Below are 21960 nucleotides of genomic sequence, written 5' to 3' on the forward strand. Positions count from 1 at the left end.
GAAGCATACACCCTTGTACCAAGCACAAGCCAGCTATTGTTCTAGCCCGAATATCATCTGGTCCTGTAGCAACAAATAACTGGGATGTTAAGACATCTGATATGATGAGCTGAGGCTGTTCCATTGGGAAACTTGCTTTCCCACTGTACTTTTTTAAGAAGGAAATATATATTCCAAGGAGTCATTTATTTTCAATGCATAGCACAGGCTGTAGTCACCATTTTTACCTCACTGTTAATCAGACAAGCTACCCTCAAACTTCTAAAACTTGCCTTTTAATTTAATTCTACCTTTATGTTTTTGATGCAATTATTTGATCAAAAAACAACGTTTAATAGAGTAATCCTTCAAATACTCAATTTAACACAGGAAAACCTAGATTGAGTGAAGCACTTGCCATTGGCCATCTGGTGAAATAATAAACGGTTAGCACAAGTGGCAGACAAACATTTGGACAGATTTCTTACCTTTTCCATAGAAGAACTTGTGGTAGTAGTAAGCACCAAGGTCAATGTGCTCAATGATGTAGCGTTTGACCTTCTCCCTATGGATGGGCTGGCTTTCTCGAGGGACCTCCAAGACAGAGACGCCAGCATTGGTGCAGTGAGAGCTTAGCGAAGATTCAAAGGAGCAGCTCTCCGACAGTCCGCTGTAGTTGGCACTGTTGGCTCTGGAAAGTGAAATCTTTCTCTCGCCTTCACCGCCGATCTCGTTGCGAAAGTGCGGGCAGCCCAACACCAGGTTATTACTCTTTCCGTCCCCCTCATCAGCATCCAAGTTCTCCTTTGGGTTCAAGTCTTCCCTACTTCCTAGTGGTGATTCAAAGAAGGCAGAATTTCCACTACCGCATCCTATTACTCCAGCATCTGGTCCAGGTCCCGGTAGAGCACTGGCGCCAATGCCGGACAAACCCCCAGCTGAAGCAGCTGAAGCTCCAGTAGTGGTGTTCTTCCTCTGGCTCAGGTTAGCTCGGCTAGCAACCGCTTCACTGATGTTAAAAAGCACGCTCTGAACATCATAATGGGCAAAGCATTTTTGAAAACTGAGAGGTCTTCGATCATCCTCCAGAGAGAGTCTCAAAGCGTCGCTTTCGCTTTTAATTGTCCGCAATTTCCTGAACAAAGATGGTTCAGATGACTCTGACTTTAGACGCCTCATGAAGGACTTCTCCCTTTCTCTGCTATAGAGGAGAGCGCTATCTATATAGTCGTAGCCTGGAATGGTGACAAACTCCCCTCTGGCTATCTGGGCTGCTGTCTGTAAGCTGGGGGAGAGGGAGACATCACAGCGCAACAACTCGGGAAAACCCTGGGGTGGTACACTGCGGTGGTCCAAGGTATCCACTCTGTAGCCCCTGAGCATGGTGAAAAAGCCATCCTCGCTTAACCCTTGGCGGTCAATCGAGGACGTACTTCCATATTCACGATGTAAAGAGGCCCCGGTATTTGGATTGACTGCTGTCTGGTCCACTACGTCTTCGGAATCAATATCGCTGATTGTGACATCACTGTTGCTGCGTTGTCGAATAGGGTGAAGGCCTTTCAATGGTGAGTGGCTGAGGAGGTCACTCAATGAATACTTTGCATCAGAGTAGTCTACCTCCATACAGACTGGTTCTTCTTGCGCATGTACATCCACAGTATGGTCCTGCTGGCCGTTCTGGAATACTGGTATCACACTCTGATAGTTTGGTGACGGCCGTCCATCCCAACCATCTTTTCTTGGTGGCCATTCTGTTACCCTGGCTCTGACCCCCATTTTAGGCATGGCTGGAGTACCATTGGTTTTGCCCGGTCCTTCAAGTTTGCCTTGCATGTTGGAGCCCGGGGGTCCCATGCTGCCATTGAGGGCTTTGAGTTTCCTGCTAAATAACTCCTCTGACTGCATGCCTCTATGGTATTCCTCTGGGCCTCCCACGACTCCCACAAGCTTTGATTTATTATCCGTCACCGGGCTCAAAATACTCATATCTTGCGAACAGACACCTTGAAGAGCAGACTTCTAGGACTCTTCATGATATCACGTGATCTGCTCACTGGTGAAACAAAGAGATGGGATCTCTTTTTTGTGATGCTGTTGTCATACCTCACAAAAGGCCACTGGCACAACTACTAACAACATTTGGATGTGAAGGACACGTGTCTATGGACTTCTGAGGCACCGCAGAGTGGAATCTTTTTTCACAGCCTGCCGCCAACGTAGAACGACAGCTGGAAGAGGTTGACCTAAAGTAAAAGGACAAAACCACAGAGTGAAATATTAACACACAGATACCACACCGATTAACGGGGACAGTTATAAAATTCATTACAAATTTATTTGTATAGTGTATTTTACGTTTTCATGCAAAACGTGGGAAAAGTAGATACCATTATGATACATTTTATACACTGTTAGGTGACGTTGGACAGAATCAGCGGTTGTTTTGGTTTGTGGGAGTCATAGTGGTCACCAAATGTAGCTGATCGGAGGATTTAAGAGGAGTTGGTACAATTATGGCTTGATAACTAAACAGATGTATTGTGTATCAACTTGTCCAATGCCTAACAGATGGTGCTGAAGTGAATTACAGTAACAGGAGGCAGATGTTCCGCGAGACGTTTACATGTACAAATATCTGATACTGCCTGCAGGATCAAACATGCAAATTATACAGCAGAGAGTTTCATACATTTTATTTTTTTGTTGTTGTTGTTGATGGAAAATAACAATGGGTTGAATCGGACATGATGAATGTTCATTTTTCATTCATCTTCTTATCCGCACAAGGGTCTCGGGGTACTGGAGAGCGGACCTATCCCAGCAGTCGGGCGGTATGCGGGGTACACCCTGAACTGGTTGCCAGCTAATTTTATAAACAGAAATATATTATGAGCCAAAATTCCTGACGTCATTCTACTAGCATAAACTCTCAAGACAAGTTTATTCTATCACTCCCCTCTCAGCAAACTAAAAAGATAAACACAGGAACAATATTGACATCTGTATCCAACAGTTTCATAAATAGTAAATGGGTACAATTACATTGTGCTTCTCTCTTTCAATACTATTTGCCAACTCATTTATGTCTGCTTATCCTGTTCAGGGGTGTGGGGGTTGGAGCCCATCCCAGACAATTGCAGGCAATTGTGAATACAGTCAGTTTTATAGGCGAAATTGACAATTCACTCTATTACTGACAGCCTGACACAATTGCAATTCCCATCGATCAATTTTAACAAACCAGGCTTACTCAAATGTGCCCCAAAAAATCGATAGTGTTTCTGACGTCACTTGGTCTCTCGGCCCAAAATCTCCCTTGTTAATGTTTCTAGAGAAGGACAGTTTAATTCAATTTAAAAAAAACTTGGGTTATTAAATGAAATGTTTTTTTTTTTTCTCTTGTGTATCCATCTTGTTCTTTCTTTGTGATATATGAAAGTAAAATGGGGCTTTGCTTAAAATGAGTCCACAGGCCTCAAACTTTGTTCTTTCTATTGTTTTTGTTTTTCTGTCATTTACCAATAAGCAACTTTGAAATGAAAATGTGGGTCAAATCTAACAGCCATAGACATTTGAGCATGTCTGTCAACTTCAACCAAAAATACAGGATGATACTATTTTGACAAATAATTCTAGAAATTGTCAGTCTTTCTAAAACATGTCACTAAATGTTACCTAATGGCTTGTCTTGCTTTAAACGACTTTGTTTACAAGTACCAAATGGTCGGTGCTATTTAACACAAGCAGTGTGTCATGTGGCAGCAATTTAGAGGGGGAAAAAAAGCCCGCTCTGGGAAATATGTCTGTTTAGTGTTGGTAACTGATGAAAGCCAAAATATACTGTATAATAAACAATCCCGAAAACGCTTGGTTAATTTGGGATTAAACTGCTTTTATCGTTTCTCGTCATATAATCATCCAAATGAGATCTTCTTTCACTCCAAAAGCGATAAAGACAGTGCCACAGTCAGCCAGTAATGACACAATTGTATTCGAAAACTAACATATGAAGAAAATAGAACATCAACAGGAGATTCTGTGTACCAAACTCACACTCTCTAACGTACTAATCTAATTTGTACAAATATATAGTTTATAATGAATACAAATAATCAGCAACAAAAGAAAACCGACCTTGTCAATCTATAATTATTTTCTTGTAAATCAAGGCACCTTGAAAGTATCTCCTGCTGCTAGTAAATGTGCCTTAAAGAACAGAGGAGTCAGCCTCAATAATTTGCCTGCTTCACCTTGTTTATGTTGCCATGAAGGGTCAGGACAGGGTGAGGGGGCTTTTATTTCACACGGGAGACGAGGCAGCCTAAACCAATGAACATGGTGGTCTGTGTTCCCCTTCCCTCCATTCTATTAAGTTATTTCTCTGTGACATTGATTAATGAACACAGTTGCAGCACGTCTCACAACGTCAACTAATGGAGTGTGTGGCAGGATTCATGGTCAGCAGAATCTATTGTGTGACTTGAAGGTGGCTCTGATGTTCACTGCATAGTGGCAGCATGTGCTAGCGAGGTGGCAGGTAGGCAGGCTATGTTCCTGACAGGCCCTTATTACTGAAGTAATGTACAGTTATTAGAAATGTTTAGGACATAAAGCCTGGCAAACTAGGGGGCTGGATGGAGAAATAAGAATAGAAGTGAGGCAAAAGAGGGAAATGCATTGTGGCCTCCTATCTAAACGGTGATGATTACCGTATTTTCCGCACTATAAGGTGCACCGGATTATAAAGCGCACCTTCAATGAATGGCCCATTTTAAAACTTTGTCCATATATAAGGCGCACCGGATTATAAGGCACAACTTCAATGAATGGCCCATTTTAAAACTTTGCCCATATATAAGTCCATATCAAAGTCAAAGTCAAAGTCAAAGTCTCCTTTATTGTCAATTCCTCCGCATGTCAAGACACACAAAGAGATCGAAATTACGTTTCTCACTATCCCAGGGTGACAAGACAGAGTTCACAACGCACATACAAGTAAACAACACAGGAAAAATAACATAAGAAGTCAACATCAATGAACAATAAGCGTGATAGCACGCTAGCCGCTCCCGATGCACAGCAGAGTCCGGTAAGATGACAGTCAACCAGGCCACTGTGAACACGAGCACACAGCAGGCACGCACTGTCCGGTTCGTGGATCCTATCAGGCGAACGCAACCCATCTTGTCGTCCCGCGAACGAACGTACGCCAGGAGAATGGAAGGCACGGATGGGCGAGCTGGGTTGGCCGCAAGCCTGGCCCGACGTCTCCGCGCTGGCCCCTCTTCCGCTGCCTCGCAGACCCGCTGCCGACGCATCCCAACAATGCTCCAGGACGGAGCAGTCCGAGCTCAGGACGCAGTCCAACCGGGGGAGGAAGAGCAGGCCAGTCCGGCGTCGCTCCATGACGAAGCAGTCCGAGCGCTAACACCAGCAGCAAATCTCTCCACACCAAATTCCAGAACGCCATAAAACCCACTTCCGCCGATGTTGAGCAGAACATGCCCGCCGCACTAGTAGCACGACGTATCACACGAGACTAATACACACAAAACTGCCAGACAAACACTCAGTAAACACTCACAAAACACCGAACGGGACAGAGAGTGGCCGCTGCGTGTGCACGCGCCGCCATCTATATATTTATATATATTTGGACACGCCTGCCGTAGTGGCTCAATATTGGTCCATATATAAGGCGCACCGGATTATAAGGGGCACTGTCGGCTTTTGAGAAGATTGGAGGTTTTTAGGTGCGCCTTATAGTGCGGAAAATACGGTATGTAGGACTGCGGCCCTCGAGGACCGGACTTGGACATCCCTGGCTGAAAAAGATTTTGACAAGGAGGAAACGTTGCAGTTAAAAAGATAAACAGCCATCATCATCACTCTATGATTCCATCATTTAGTTTTGCGGGAGGAAGATAAAAGTTAACAGCCCGACATATTTTTTTGTGTCCTTCCTACTTTAGTAATGATAATGTCAAAAAAGGCAGTAACTAGTCAGATGCAAAGTCAATCGAATCATTGCACTTTTGATTATCCATGTTTCAAGACAAGTGGCTATAAAACCTTCCCCTGAAGAATCCTTAATTTCATTTTTATTCCCTGATGTCAGATAGACACTGTAATAAATTTAGAAGGAGGCTGCAGTACATCTCATCAGCAAAATCTTAAAATAATCCTCCGACATTGTGGCCTTAAAAGTTAGGCATATGACATAGAGTGAAGCAAGTCAATATATTCTCTCCACCATCTTGAGATTAATACTTATCTGTCAGTGATATGCCTTTTTTTTTTTGTGCCAGAGCAGAACATAATGTCAGCCAGGTCTGACAAACTCCTTATTAATCACATTTGCAGTATGACTAAGCAAGAGTAGACGTCACCCAACCCCAAACTACTTTTTGATAGATTTTTTTTCTTCTTTCTTCATACATTCATCATCACTATTAACTTTTCTTCTTGCTATCTCCAAAATGAATACATAAATCAACAATTATTCATTATGCAGTTCCCCTGACATTGATATTGCTGATAACACCTGCAAGATAGATTTGGGATCTGAGACATCAAAATGAAAAGGGAGAAATACTAGCATATTTGAAAGATTATTTTTTTTGTAAACACCTAGTCATTTATATATTGAGCATTCTCCCCAGGATCAAGGTCAAACATGTTTGTTTAGCTCCTACTATGCTGTCGAGCTACTTTGAACCTTGAGGTCGTCACAGACCTGTGATCACGACCAATTATGTTTATTAAAGCTATGTGTAATTGAGCAATATTAAACCTGCCTCAGTTCCAAACTGGCAGGAAATAGATGTCCCCAACATGTTTCGACCTCCGGAGGCAGAGGGCAAGCCTTGATGCAATCATCCTCCCCTCCCACAGCCAAATTAGGGTGCAATGTAGGTTAAAGGCCAAGATGATTACACCAATTTTCCACCTCATGGACTTCATCATATAGTGAATCAGGCAGCACTGCAATGGGAAGCGAATTTCCAAGACGAACTGTGCATTTATTATTGGCCTTTGATTGTTTCATGGTGACAGGCTATGGCTAGTCATAAATTTGGATGTGTCACACAATGTTCATCAAGACCTGCCAGGAAGGGGAAAATCCAAGAGTAAAGAAAACAAACCCAAGGGCATGTTGCTTGTGCTTCACTGACCATTTGAGTTCTCCATAAAACCACAATTAAAACAATGAGCCACATTCCATGTCACTCCACAGTCGAATGAGATCACATTTACACCGCAAATGGTGTTTACGTTTTATCCTACTTAGGGGTGATTTAAAAGTCTGTGGTGCACTCTGTTTTAAGATTTCAACGGAATTAAGACTGTTTAGTAACTTTCAAATAATGAGTCCAAATTAGATGAATGTTTTCGTAAGAGTAAAAATGTGCTTCGACATACTTTGATGACTCTTTCAGACTGTTTGTACTTGATGAACTTGTTTCAGATAATCCTTTTAAAACCATCAGCTATTAGATCAAAGCACACAAAAGAACCTCCTCGACAGGTAGTACAAGTATGCTAGATGTTTTAAAAAATACACTTCTCGTGGAGTTCACCCCTCTCTCGTCGAGGAAATAGAGTGACACGTGGCAACTACCATTAGCAATGTGCATTTGAAAAATGCCACAGGCCTTGCTCTGTAGCCACGCTAGCTGCCCAATTCAAATTGCATGAAGATACTTGCTGAACAGACTGAGATATCATTGTTAAACACAAGCTCTTCTTTGTGGTGTCCTGAAATATGTAAGTTATAATGTACTTTTCAGTTTTTCTCATTGCGAGTTTCCTATGTGCAGAATGCGTACTGAAAATGTGTAAAAAATTTTTTTTTAAAGTACCGATATTGGTGTCAAAATGTAACAATTACTGAAAAAGCTACTCAAGTTACTGTAATTTGTACTTTGTAAATTTTCATCTGGACTGAGCAGGTACCATGCAGTGGGAAAGGGACATGCCAGCTCGTACCATATGAAAAGAAATTAAAGCTCAATATGGCTCTAAAGCCATCATCTGCCACAATCATATCTCAACACCTCTGCATGTAACAAAAGACTTCAATTCAGAACATATATATTAATTAATGCGTGTGTTTTGGTTTTTCTTTGAAATGCTAGCCTTAATATAGGCTATTTAATACGTTAGGGAAGAAGCTAACTTGTAGGTTATGTAGTGATACATTAGATTCGTTGGTAGAAATTCCAAATCTGAACAAAGTGGTGGACAAACATCCCAGGCCAAATTGTGCTCCAAAGTAATCTACTAACTAAGCATTCTGACATCATTTCTTTTGTAATTTGGACATGGCTCACCCACAAATTATATCATGCCATTACTAGAGATGGGAAGACAAAAGACTCCTGGAATGTGAGTGTGCAGAATTGGTTGAGCTAAACAGAGGAAGCCAGCAGACGGCAGGCAGAGACATTTTGTTTACGTCGCAGCACACACTGACCTTGGCTGCTACCACGACCGGCAAAGAAGAATAAGCAGAAGAGATAAAAAAGCATACACTGACTGTCTCCTAATTCCCCCAGCGCCTGCTTTCACTATGCAGTGGGAAATACCCCCATTGGCTAATGCTCATTCCCAGGTGCACATGCTTTTGGGAGAATACATCAAACAAACGCCATAGCCTCCGCAAGAGTCTTTCCCCTTGCATAAGCTTAAAAAAAAAATGTGCACGCTCTGTCTGCATAAAATTCATGGTTTACTTCGGAATCTAGAGGATTAGACAGGAATTTGGAAATTGACGGATACCGGAATTGAGTTTAAATACTGCCCAAACCCTCGGAAAACTTACTGCAGATGCAACGACTGTGACGGTTGAATACAAGACGCATGAAGAGGTGCACGTTAGCAACTTACTCCTGTTGACTGTAATGCAAGATCACTGAAGAAACCAGCAGAGATCTTGCCACACCTCCTCGGTCAACAGTTGTGCTCTCAAGCATAAAACGTAACAAAAGCCAGCCATTTGTTTTTTCTTCAGCTTTGCGGTCTGGCCTAGTGTTTATTTCAAATAGACCCTATAATGGCGGTAGATGACAAGAACAAGTGTGTGCTTCCTCTGAGTGCTTTTTGGCCAGCAGCAGCTCGAAATCTGGAATGTGCTGGGTTCAGATGAGTCTGAAGCACATGGGTCACCCGTGATTGGACTCCATTTCATTTGGTTCAAGGAACAGTAAGTATTTAAAGAGCTGAGACTACATTCTCACTGCTCTTTATTCATATAGGACATTTTACAACAGTTGCAGCTGTAAAAAAGTGCTACACATATAGCAATGAGACAACCTCAAAATTCTTTGATTATCTGTGTTTCCTTTTTCAAACGATCAAAAGCCCACATCGCATTTAAAAATTATTAAATGAAATTTGTTGGCAATTGTACCCGAAGAAGTTGAATCTGTGGCAAGAAAGAGCAACGTTTTCAACATAGACGCCTGACAAACAAAGAATGTATGTGTACATGATAATGAGGAACACTCAAGAATTAATTGATTTTCACCTGAACGTAACATGAAATGAGCACACTCATTACATTTTGTGCACTAAAAGGCTACGAAGCAACAGATGCATCGGACTTTATGCTCGCATGACAACAAATACCCACCGGAGACAATTTGCTGGGCAGTGTCACAAGATGATCAAGATTTTGCAGGATTGTAATGTTGTCTCTTATGAGACTAGCTTTCCCAACATTGTTTATGTACCTGTCATGGACTTGTACAACCAGTTACCATGCAAACAAAACACAAATTTCGGTTCACAGTGGAAGTCTCGCCCATAATTCATGCAAAGACTCATAGGTTGGACTACTAAGACGGATAAAGCACATGAGTGCATTTAAAAGACAAGTGCTCGTGGGTTTGTCTTCCATATTAGCACAGGAGTGGATGTGAGCAATGGGGAGTGTCAAGCCCCCTCCTGGACTGATTGAAAAAGATAGTCTCCTGTCCACTTGGCCGGCCAGCTGGCTAACTGCCCAGCGCCTGCCAGGCAGCACATTGCCATTGTTCTATAGTTGTTTCAGTGGGAGCTGGGAATTAAAATAAACAGGACAACAGATTTTGCCTGTTTATTCACAAGAGAACAAAGCATACTGCTGCCACATCAACGAACGTTAATGCTTTAGACTGGGTGATGAAGTCCATCATTCCAACAATAAGCACATAAACTGTTTTTAACTATGGTGAAGTTGAAGTAATTGTTACACGCTGTTGCTACCTGTATGTGACAGGTAGCTTTAGTATCACAATTAAAGCACACATGCATAGTTTTGGATTCACTCCCTGTGTATTCAATTCTTGCAGGATTCACTTCCTGTATGTTCACAACAGAAGGAGACCGTGTTCACTTGTGGCTGCTCTAGCAGAGCCCTCTCCCGAAAACAGAAAGCTCTGTGGCCCCACTCCAAAAGGGACCATCTGTCTCATAAAGAGGTGGTGGTGGTGGTGAAGGGGGGGGCACAACAGCCTTCACTCCAATGGGGAGATTGAGAGGGGACATGCAAGTTTTGATGTGGCCTGGTGGGTCTCCAGAATAAAACCACTATCTATTTCGATCTGCAGACTTCTCCCCTTCTGCTGATCCCCAGCCGCCTGCTGCCCACCCAGCTACTTCCATAATGACAGCCTGTCAGCAATGCACTACCCGGGAAGGAGTGAGAGAGAGAAACAAGATAGAAGAAAAAAAAATGAGGACACAAATGGTGGGAATGGCAATCTCATTTTGAAAATAGGGCAAACTGTCAACAGATCTGTGGGAAGTTTAATTATTTCTTTAAACACAACACATGTTCATGTTCTATATATATTTTTTGTTGATTTGGATACTGCAAATAAATCGTATTTGTTTCATATGCCACTCTTGAGCTGCAAAAGTGGTTGCACTTGCAAGCCAAGTGATGCACAACTGATGAAGCAAATTACCCAGAACTAAACTGCACTGCTCTGGCTGACCTGTACTGCAGTACCAAAGGGCAACATTGACCACTGGAGAGGCATGAAAAGACAGCATTGTGTGAGCTATCGGATGAACGTTAGGTACATTAGAACTTATGCCCATCATTTGGACCATGGTGGTATTACGGGTGCACACGATAAGTGATTGATTGAATTTTGTGATTTGTGTGCAAGTAATTATTTGGTTCTCTTCATTCAATTGCAAATAGAGGGCAGTCTGAGAAAAGAACATGATGTTGGCTTTAGTAATTTAAACTAATACTGCACAGAACTATGCAAGTAACTTTGGGCTCCACGAAGCAATAGTATTGGCATGGGGAGTTATGAATGTAAAGCAATTTCACAATCCATTTGGAAAAAACAATCAAAGCTTGATTGATTATTTTCATAGTCATGCAAGGTAATTTCAGTCAAGGGCCCAAGCCCAGTGCGTATGAAAGCAAAACTATAAATAAATAAATAGATAAATAGAGAGAGAAAGAAAGAAAGAAAGAAAGAAAGAAAGAACGAAAGAAAGAAAGAAAGAAAGAAAGAAAGAAAGAAAGAAAGAAAGAAAGAAATAGTATTAGAACTAAGAAGTGCTCAAGACTTTTCAAAGAATGAGAAGTGTCTCTTCTGCAGATTTAGTTCCAGGATGCTATGTGCAACCCAACAAAAACAGATTTATACACCTCATCATCAGGAAGCACACGCAAACTAAAATTATATCGAAACATTTCAGTCCTTTAATACCTGCTCACTCACAATGACGGCAAGTAATTTTCTTTTCAAAGTATGTTATTCAGACTGGTGTTGTTGACATAAATCTGGCAGCTTTAAGAATTCAGCCCTCAGGTCACATGCAGAAAGCTCCAACAACTGACAATGGGGTAAGTTTAGTCAAGCAGAAAATGTGAAGGGAAGAGGTGGACACAAGTAAGCACAGATACGGATGAATCACATTTATTACGCACGCAAAAGCTTCCTGTGTTGCCTCTGCCAAAATACACACACTTGTTTGACAACTACTCATTATTTTTTTTTTATTTGTGTATAAATGTTTATAACTCTTTTGTTTGTAAATTCTGTACTTTTAATTATGTGACGCACGTTGAGTTACCGTGTTTATAAAATACACAATATACTGTAAATAAACTGCCTTGCCTATAAACACATACATGAAAACAGAAATGCAAGTTAATGTTGGCCGGTGTGAGTGTTTATTTAGACCTCAACATTTAAGACCATTGAATACCAATAGTTGACATGTTTACTTACTTACAAGAGTCTTTTTTTACTCAAGCCATAAATCCTAAAAGGCGAGGATGTAAATCTCTGTAAGCCGCTAAGATAATGAGTCCACTGGGTAGATGCCATCCCTCTGCATTAAATCCACTTGTTGAGTACAAACCACCCAAGAACACACTCCGGCTAGGAATCCACAAAAGACAGGTGGAAAAAAAACATTCTGCAGCTTTTTTCAAAGTAGTATGTGCCAAAAGTTTGATGAAAACTTGGGAATAAAAGGCTAAAAGTAATTAAGGGCAGGTCTGGAAGCCTTCAGGGAGTCGCTTTGGCGAACTGCATACAGCTGCTACTTAATGCACACAAGTTTCTACCTCCCCCTGTGACAAAGACACCAACAGCTGAATGACACTTTAGCATTAGCATATGTGAGAGAAAGTAGGTGGCTGCCCTGGGTGGGGGCAGAAATACTGCAGGGGGTTGAAGTAGTTTGGGTATGTGTGCAGGGGGGAGGGGATGGGTGGACACTGGTGACATTCAGCGATCCTCTGCCTGACAGGAAGGACAAGACAAAACAGACATGGAGAAAAAAAAATTCAATTTTCTTTAGTAAAGATGCATGGGTGAAGGCAGTGAGCTTCAAAATTCTTTTTGACAGCTGACATTTGAAGTTACGGAAGATGGAGAAAGGCACATAAGTCATTCTTGTGAAGAATAACAGCGATGTGGTCGAGGATTCAAATGGGTGCAAACTCACACTCACAATTGCCTTTCACTTTGAGAATCTCTCATTTGCCACATAAAGCTTGCATATTTAGACCAGGCAAAAGCAGTATTAAAAGGTTGAGATGGGAAAAAAAAGGCTATGTATCAAGGTTGGTATTTTTTTTCCCCGTGTCGACCTATTTGTGTCTTCGATTCATGTACTAAAGTCAAAACGGTACCAAGGTGGCCTAAATGGATCCCTTTTATTCTTTTCTGACTGTGCAGGAGTGAAAGAGTTGACTTTTTTCCCGTGGTGTTCTTCAACACAGGCACCAGCACTCACAAGCACATACTGTCGCATAGGCTAAAAATATACTTGTTTTCTTTCTCATATAAACTCCAGGCAAAGTCCAGCTATTATTTGGATAAGCAAATATCGGCACCCTTCCAGAGCGGCCCCTTTATTTTGATTATTTATATAAACAATCTCAGCATGCTTTTCATTTGTCACTAGTTACACACAAATCCTGCAAGTTATCCATCCAAACGTATATTACGTCGTACTCGTGGGTTTTATAATTCAACATTTGCACGTAATGCATCTTTCCCGAACACAGTGTGCAGGTTTACAGATGAGAAGCACAAACAACAACTGTGCTATGATGCTCCTTTGTTGTTCTCACGCAGGCCTCCACACCTACTTTTAACAAGCATGCTTTTCGTTCTCACCGTCATGTACATACCAAACTCACTCACCACTACATTTGATGAGATAAAAGTATATTGAAGGCTTATTATATTGGGGTTGTATAAAAATATAGTGGAATTCCCATACTATTACAATGTAGTTGTGAAGCAGGATATTTGGGAGTAAGTCAATCTTTTTAAAACAACAGTACAGGTCTTTGGAGGGATTAAGTTTTGATTACCGTATTTTCTGGACTATAAGGCGCACCGGATTATGAGGCACACCTTCAATGAATGGCCCATTTTAAAACTTTGTCCTTATATAAAGGCGCACCGGACTACAAGGCGCACTATTAATGCATCATGTCAGCTCTTTAATCCAAATCAAATCATTCTCCAATTTATCTTTCTTATTTCAACTTCAGACGCAACAAATTACTTTATAATCGCAAAATAATGATCCATAGTCTTTTTGATTCATGATTCATAGTCTTCAGCGGGCCACTTATGATTGATTTCATGACACAATGGTTCAGGCCGGTTTAAATTTAGGAATTTGGTCCATATATAAGGCGCACCGGACTATAAGGCACACTGTCTTTAGGTGCGCCTGATAGTCCGGAAAATACGGTATATAGTTCTTGTACGATAAAACATAATTGGGTTTTAGTGTCCTTAATTGGAAAACCGTAAAACAGAGTAATTCCAACTACTTACTCATATGTGTTTTGCTCGGTTTTTACCGGTTGGAGGTAGGAGCATGATAATAGCAGGAAATGACAGACTTAAATTTAGTTGAATGAATGAATGGCAGCAAGTACGCATCTTTGTGCCACATTCTGCTTTGATCCAGCCTCCGCAGGCATGTTCCCAGCTTTGATTTGAGTGAATGGGAAGGAAGGAGTTTTATTTGAGGAGTGGGAAGCCGCAGGAGGTAACACTTAGATTTTCGTGTCACTGCATCCGCGCAGACTCACAAACTATTCATCAGCCTGCACACATACAACGGAGTCTTTGGAGGAGCGCACAAACTCAAGAATACTGCCCGTTTGCAAATTTGATGTGTCATTTACATAGCAAAGGTAGTCATTACAGAGATGGAAACACATACACAACGACCTACATTCACAAACACTGAAAAGACATCTTAAAAGCCCCGCTGAGATTCAAATAAACAGAGAAGTTGGGAGGTTTGTTTAATGCTCAACTGACCCCACGTACAAAAATGGCATTTTAAGAAGAGCACATTTAACTATGATCAGACAAATGTTGAAAGGTGGCAACTTGTTGCTGTCAACAAACAAGGGCAAGTCCAGGTACGGTGATTCATCTTTTTCAGATTACCATGACCTGGATAACTGAGCATCTACTCAGACATAATTTTACTGTGACATTTAGGTATACTTTAATTAACACACTTGTTCCTGTGGGATTCATTTTCACAAACCTTTGTCTAATTTCACAATTCACTTACAACACAGTGTATATATTCTTTTAGAGGTTTCTGCAGTTTTGGAGAATTGTTGATTCTTTTGGTCAACGCGGGGGACGAGGAAACACCACGCGGTGATATGGAAGTAATCAAGGCTTGCTATGCAATTGCACTACTTAAACAGGTAGACCTGCATAATGCAGCAAGGAACAAAGACTTGAGTCTGATTGCTTCCACCAGGGTCCATTTAATGATCTACAGAGACCCTAAGACACCTGTATCCGTCTCGACTGAGTATGAGTGACGATAAGCAGGAATGTGATGTATTTGCCGTCTAGTATTTTTAGTCCTGCTGATAACAGCATGCTGTGGAAGGACAAGGTTCTCCTTAGTTATGCAGAGTGGAAGAGAAGCGGTTAAAGGAAATTGCATTTTCTTCCAGCAGAGAGGCTGAACAGCTGGCGAGCAACAGGCAGGACACTGCCACTCCTATCTGCTCCCTCATCCACGTCTCATTGTGTTCCGCAAATTTTGTTGGATAGGGGAGCTGAGCTGCCACCATTTTCCTCCACTCTGCCACTCGGCACAAGAGAGCATGAAAGACAAGGGGGCTGTGAGCATGAGGTGAGGCGGTGGAGAGTAAACAGTGGCTCACATCCCTCGATCTCGTTGCTAGGCAACTTTTTGCCATGAGTGACAGCAAATGTCCTTTATGAACAAAGACAGAAGTAAAAGGAGAGAAAGGAGAGAGTGGTCCAGGGATGAACAGTAGACCAGAGTTGTGCAATGGGACAAATGCACTCACACTTGTACAATCTATCTAATATAGGACAGCATTGTTGGAAAAAAAGCCTTAACGCAAAAAATTGCACAGTAGTGTAGAAGTGCAATGCACCATTGTGAGAGGTGTTGCCAAATATGATGCCTCTGTAAAATAAGTTACTCAAATCTAAGAAATATCTGAGTTTGTGATGAAGTGTCACACCATTGTAAGCTAACAATACAAAATTAATACTGAGCAGCAGTTTTTGATGCAGCTATTTGGAAGGGTATACACACAAGAAAATCACCTAACAAAGTAGGGACCTGAGATACACGATTCTGTAGGAACCTGAGCTACACGATTCTAAATAAATGTCAAATTATGAAGAACACGTTCAAAAACACTTGCTCTTCATTTTCTTTCACTCAACCACACATGAGGCTGAAAAGGTGCGGTCACTGGTTTGTCCCCGTCAGCTTGACACGACTACAGAAAGACGTCTGTTAATGGTTTGGGCAAATTTGCCACTACCACAATTCATCCTTGCCAATAAGCTTGTGTATAAAGCTTCACATTTCAATGCATCTTTTATTGCAAACATATGAAACCCCCTGAGAAGTACTGGATTTCAACACAGCTGACAAACCAAACTGGCATAAATGAACAAACAACACAGTACTTGCTCACATTTGAACGGCACAGATGTTCTACCTCATCCGTAAAGAAGATTATTCATTTTCTCCCCTCTCACAATTGTAAGGGTTAAAATTAACACCCACATAACGATTGCTGCCATAGTGATGCCTTTCATGGGACTTTTGGCAAAGAAGGGAGAGCGGATTGCCGGATTAGGAGTGTTACTCTGCAGATGTGTGCGGAGGTAGTTAGGAAGTAAAGAGAAAATGACACTGGAAACCACATTGTAAACAGCAGAATAGCAGCGGAGGCAAGGTGGCCAATGTTGTTAAATGACAGCAGAGGATGCCAGATGTCTCGAAAAGTGAAGTGCGCCTCAAATAAACAAGAAGCAGATATGGGTTGTTTTCTGCAATTATGCTCCAGAAATGTGACGAAGCTTAACTTGTGCAATACCAGTTCACAATAAGTGATTCTTCTTGCAGTGTGTTATGAATAAATTTTAAAAAGTTCATTTAAATGCATCGGGACTACATGAGGGGGCAATTTTGTAAACAACCTGCACCTCATGATGTCATGATGTGTGGACTAAAACAAATGATAGCCCAGCTGTATGCAGACTAAATATACTTTAAAAAATCTGGCTAGACCTCACAAATAAGTGACTGAAGAGGTAGATAGAAATGGAGCTGAAGGAAGCAATGGGGAAATGGCCAGAGTTATTTCCATTCCCTCTGCCCGTTTATGGAAACATTATGGGAACACGGCGGTGTTCTCATGGAGGACCAAGACGCTTTGGGAAGCGAGTTAAAGCGGAAGAAGTAAGTGGGTGAAAAAGGGAGGAGGGGCTGAAATAGTTCTTTTCCAAGTTTTCTCTTGAAAAGACCATGCTCTGTGTGTGTCCTGCATTGTTTAGCCCGCCCTCTGGCAAAGACCACAATAGACTCCATTTATCTACCCCGAGCATCCAGCCTTATTGAAAAAAAGGCCGTGAAAGGCGAGCAAGCATCACATGTGCCAAGGTGACATGGCTTTTCCCTTGTTAACACTTAAGTATAGCATCCAGAGTCCACATAGCACAGTCCTCATGGCCGTGAGGGATTACTCTGCTGACATACCGGCGAAAAAGAAGTAGTACATCTGTTCAATATATTTGCATTTCTATTGGTTGAGATCACAATGCACCACTTGACTCGATGGAAAGCGAACATTCTCAGTCAGGCGTGAGAAACCCTCCCCATCAATGAAACTTTTTTTTTCCACCCTTTGGTTTCTTTAGCCGGTGTAACAGCACATCGCAAGGAGCAGCTTGCGCAGAACGCAATCTGTCAGTCTTGAGACAGACTGGCCCAGTTTGCCCTGATTGGCTTTCATCAATTCCTATTTGCGCTGTGTTCTCAGAAGCAGAAAGGGGACCAAGTGCCGTTTCAGGACATTGCAATGTGTGCTATTCAGCAATCTGCAGCTCTAATTGCAGAGTGTGAGGAATTCTCCACATCTCGAGCAATGAGGCCCAACAGCTGCGGCGGGCATGGCATGCGCTGGGTGTGTTAAAGTGAGGTTTGGCTTCTAAAAGGGTGTCAAAATCTAATGCCCCACTGGGAGCCACCCACACCTACGCACAAGTACGCACAAAAGCTCACATGCAAACACATCAAGAAGTTTCTAATCACAATAATGTGCATGGGGCCTTTTCCATGTCCTGCAGCCTTAGGAATCATTGAATATGCTTTCACACGTCTGACAAAAGTATTACCTTTTGTCATGATGATGGGCCAATAAAGTTTACACACCCCATAAAAGTTTTATCTCATCAGAGAGTGTCACCCTTCCTGTTTGGAAAACCAAGATGTACACATGACTAAGAGAAGCTGTTAAAGGACACATAGCTCCAGACGGCACACTATTCACGAGACACCTGTCGAGGAAATAGTGCACCGAGAAATGTGTTTGGACTAACTCATAAATACCTTTTTTTTTATATTAATAATGAACTAAACTTCAAATTCATTGAGTAGCAGAATTATGTTTCCCCAAAATGGAAGTCAAAGGAGATGCAACTCAACACCCCCCAATGTCAAGTTGTTCTTCTACAGACTGCAAACTAACTGAGATTTATTTAAACAGCATCTCTGCTGGTTACAGCCAAGTACTGCACTTGATTTCTCAACATTTATGTCCATCCCCAATACTGACAGAATCCAAGTACATTGTTATATTAAATGCACAGTGGCTTGGTATTCTCTTTAAACTTGACATTGGCAGCTTGGGAACACAGTATTGACCCTGGAAAAAGTACAAACAAAGTCATCCAATAATTATTGGTACATTTGTGAAGATGGTATCTTGAGGGACAGCTATCCTCTGAAAAATACATCTAGACAAGCCCACAAACCATACATTGACCATAAAAAGTGCATTGGAGAGGAAGTCATGTGTGGGTGTTCTCCCCCCCCACTCCCTCCTTTTCAACACAATGCACATCCCCATCCTCCTCTTCCTGAATGCTAAATGCGTAAAGTGTCTCGAGAGATAAGTGCGGATGAATTCATTCCGTCCACAAGGAGCCAAGTGCACTGATGTGACCTGATGTGCATGAGGCCCACCTCAAGTGATTTGGTGACCTTTAACCTTGAGAACTGATCAAGGCCACTGATCTGATGAGGTGGACATGTGAGGCAAGGGGAGGGCAGCCACATAAATTGAGGATAAATAAAAATATGGGAGTGGGCTCAACAATAGCACAACAGTTGTATAACACATATCTCTTTTCACAACAGTAGAGCACTTCGGTATTATCTCTCCAAGGAGACCCCACTAGTGGAAAGTTCAAGCACAAAAGAATTGTTTTTCATGGGCTTGCTTGAATCATTGAATGGACGTGACTTCACAGAAGTAGAAGATTGAAAAAGGCCCGTAATTATTTCTCTCGCTGTCTGTTTTTTTTTTTTTTCTTTTCCCAATAAAAGCATTCTGACGAAGCACAAACTCCTTTCTTTGGAGAAAGAAAGTGACATTACAAAAGCATTGGACACAGTTCAGCTGTCTCTCAAGGTTATCAGCAAAACTATACATTTGGAACATTGCTATAGAAATATAGAAGTGTATGTTTGGTTGTTATAATATAAGTTGAAATTTGAAACTGCCATTGAATTCAAAACTACCAGCACACCATTATGATCACTTGCACGATGGAATAATATCCAAAACAAGAGATTTATCACATATCCCGCCATGATAACTAAAAAATATTCCGCTATAACAATAGGTTTACTATTTTGGTTCTAGTTTTTTGGTGTTGTGGAATTGTTCTTCATTATTATGAGAGCTGATTCTAATTTTTATCTCCATCAGTCACAAGAGCTAGCATGTCATTTATCGCTGTCAACTGTAGAGTTTTGTGATTAAAGGCTACACAAATAAATGTGACTTGCCTTATTTTGACATAGTTCTTCATTGTGTTGTTACTTGTGCTACGATATACATATATATAGGAATGTGACAAATACCGCAAATGAAAACTAAACCACTAACAACCATCAGTAAAGAAATTCCTGAGGCACATCTCAGCAGGATCTCATCTTCTGAATCTTTGAAATAGTTTTCAAACAATTGCTCGAGATATTTTTTTTCTAACATGGTCACAAGCATGTTTTTAATTTCACACTGACAACAAAACACACAGGATACAAATCCACAACATTGCTGCCTCTCAGTCTAAAATGCCTTTCAATGTCAATTAACCATAATGACAGGAAATAATTAACAAAGACTCAAGCTTCTATTTCCACCCTCCCTTAATACAAAGTCAAACGTTACCAGCTCGTTGGAAAAATGATCATCCATCATGTGTGATCTGCTGGGAATGAGATTGTTTACACCCGCCTGACGAACCTTACTGCAATGACATGGATTATTTCACTAAATTCATCAACGAGAGGTCGAGAAATCCCATCTACTGTTTTAAGATTATTAGAGTTTGCACTTAATCATATTTGAATTGTCTGTGACTATTTTTTCTCAGTGTCAATACATTAAAAAAAGAGATGTTTCATCTTACTTTGTCCTCTGATGTTTGAACTTTTTAGTGTGGTTATACAGCTGCTCCGGTGGTCCTAGTCCAAGCACCTGGTTGAGCATGCATTTGTGAACTGTATGTGGCCCTTCAGCCTTGTTTACATTGTCGAGAGGTTCCACAGGCAACCAGTAACAAAGCCTGGGCAAGGAACACACTGAATGTAATGAGCAGTAAGAATTCAGTCCCTCTTTGATACACTACAGCCCAACATAGTACCGGTGACAGTTCCCCAGAATAAATTACTCCTTCTTTTAAGCCAAATGGAAGATTTAAAAAGTAGCATTTGGTGTTAAATGTGTTGCCCCCTGGTTCTGGATCCAACTGGGTTCCCACCCACTGTGGCTGACATATCCACAGCAGGTTTCAATACACTTGAGTAGAGGGGAGGAAGGCAGCAGTTTGTCTTGACCACACTGACAGAAGTGGGAGTAGGGTGGTGGATGGGGGGGGGGGGGGGGGGGGGGGGGGGGGGGGGCAACAGGCCACTGTCACTCCATATTATCTTCTATCCGCAATCGTCAAGTGACTGCTAGTCAAACTCGTGTGATAAAAAAGGATTATAAAAGAAACAAGTGACATGGCATATACTGCTCAACTTTTACTTTGTTTTGAGTCACTAATGCACACGTGCATCGTGGACTTCTTTGACGACAAGATAATGCATTTCAAGTAAAGTTATTTTTGTGTTTCAAGATACAGTAGTTTAGTAATGGTGGTTTAATGGTGCGTGTATGGTCAAAGCTTAACCAGAAAACAGTAAGGTACAGATAAAAAATAAAAATTATTTAAAAATAAAAACAAAAAATATAAAAATATAAAATAAAAAATAATGCTTCAAACAATGAAATGAGAGAAAGGAAAAAAATGACACAATTGTTTAATTTGAGATTTTACCATGACGATTAAATTTAGAATACCCAGATTCATGACTATTACTACATCTGTGTCACAATCAACATGCAAACGACCATAGTGTTGTTCTAGTCCCTTCCAAAAACATGCATTTATTTATTAAACAAATTCATTCCCATCTGATTTATGTCAGTGAAAACATCCTCCTACCCATGTGTTCCGTCAGTGCTTTTACAAACAACAGCCTACAGGCCATAAGCAGACGCTAATATGTCACATGCCAGACAGCTGGCAACATAAAAGAAACCCAGCGAAAAAAACCAGACAGTTTCTCACGATTGATAAAGGACTGTTTGGGGAGAAAGTTCCTTCCTGTGAGAGAGAGCGGAAAAAAAGCAGATACCCACAAGATTTTCACAATCCCGACAATGCTCAACACAAAGCAGCTGAGCAACACAAAGCAAATGTACAAATCAGTATTATTCAACCCCGTGCACAGAACGACACTTGATAAAGGTGACACCCGTCTAATGTGTCACTTAGGGTCAGGGATTTAATTTCTATGCAAAACATATTTTGCCTTCTCGAGTCACTTTGACATTGACATAGTGGTTGT

At 41.3% G+C, this 21960-nt stretch overlaps 1 protein-coding gene across 5 annotated transcripts in view; it reads right to left on the reverse strand.

Annotated features, from left to right (window-relative positions):
* Window positions 1-21960, reverse strand: part of sipa1l2 (signal induced proliferation associated 1 like 2) — a 65710-nt gene that overhangs the window by 38298 nt on the left and 5452 nt on the right. For all 5 annotated transcript variants that reach the window (XM_049736613.1, XM_049736611.1, XM_049736612.1 and 2 more), the window contains exon 2: window positions 468-2225. In XM_049736613.1, the coding sequence (XP_049592570.1) occupies window positions 468-1968 (1501 nt within the window). In that variant the 5' untranslated portion in view covers window positions 1969-2225. The remainder of the gene's footprint in view (window positions 1-467; window positions 2226-21960) is intronic.

The sequence above is a fragment of the Syngnathus scovelli genome, chromosome 12 (genome assembly GCF_024217435.2).
Source record: "Syngnathus scovelli strain Florida chromosome 12, RoL_Ssco_1.2, whole genome shotgun sequence".
Taxonomy (NCBI): Eukaryota; Metazoa; Chordata; class Actinopteri; order Syngnathiformes; family Syngnathidae; genus Syngnathus; species Syngnathus scovelli.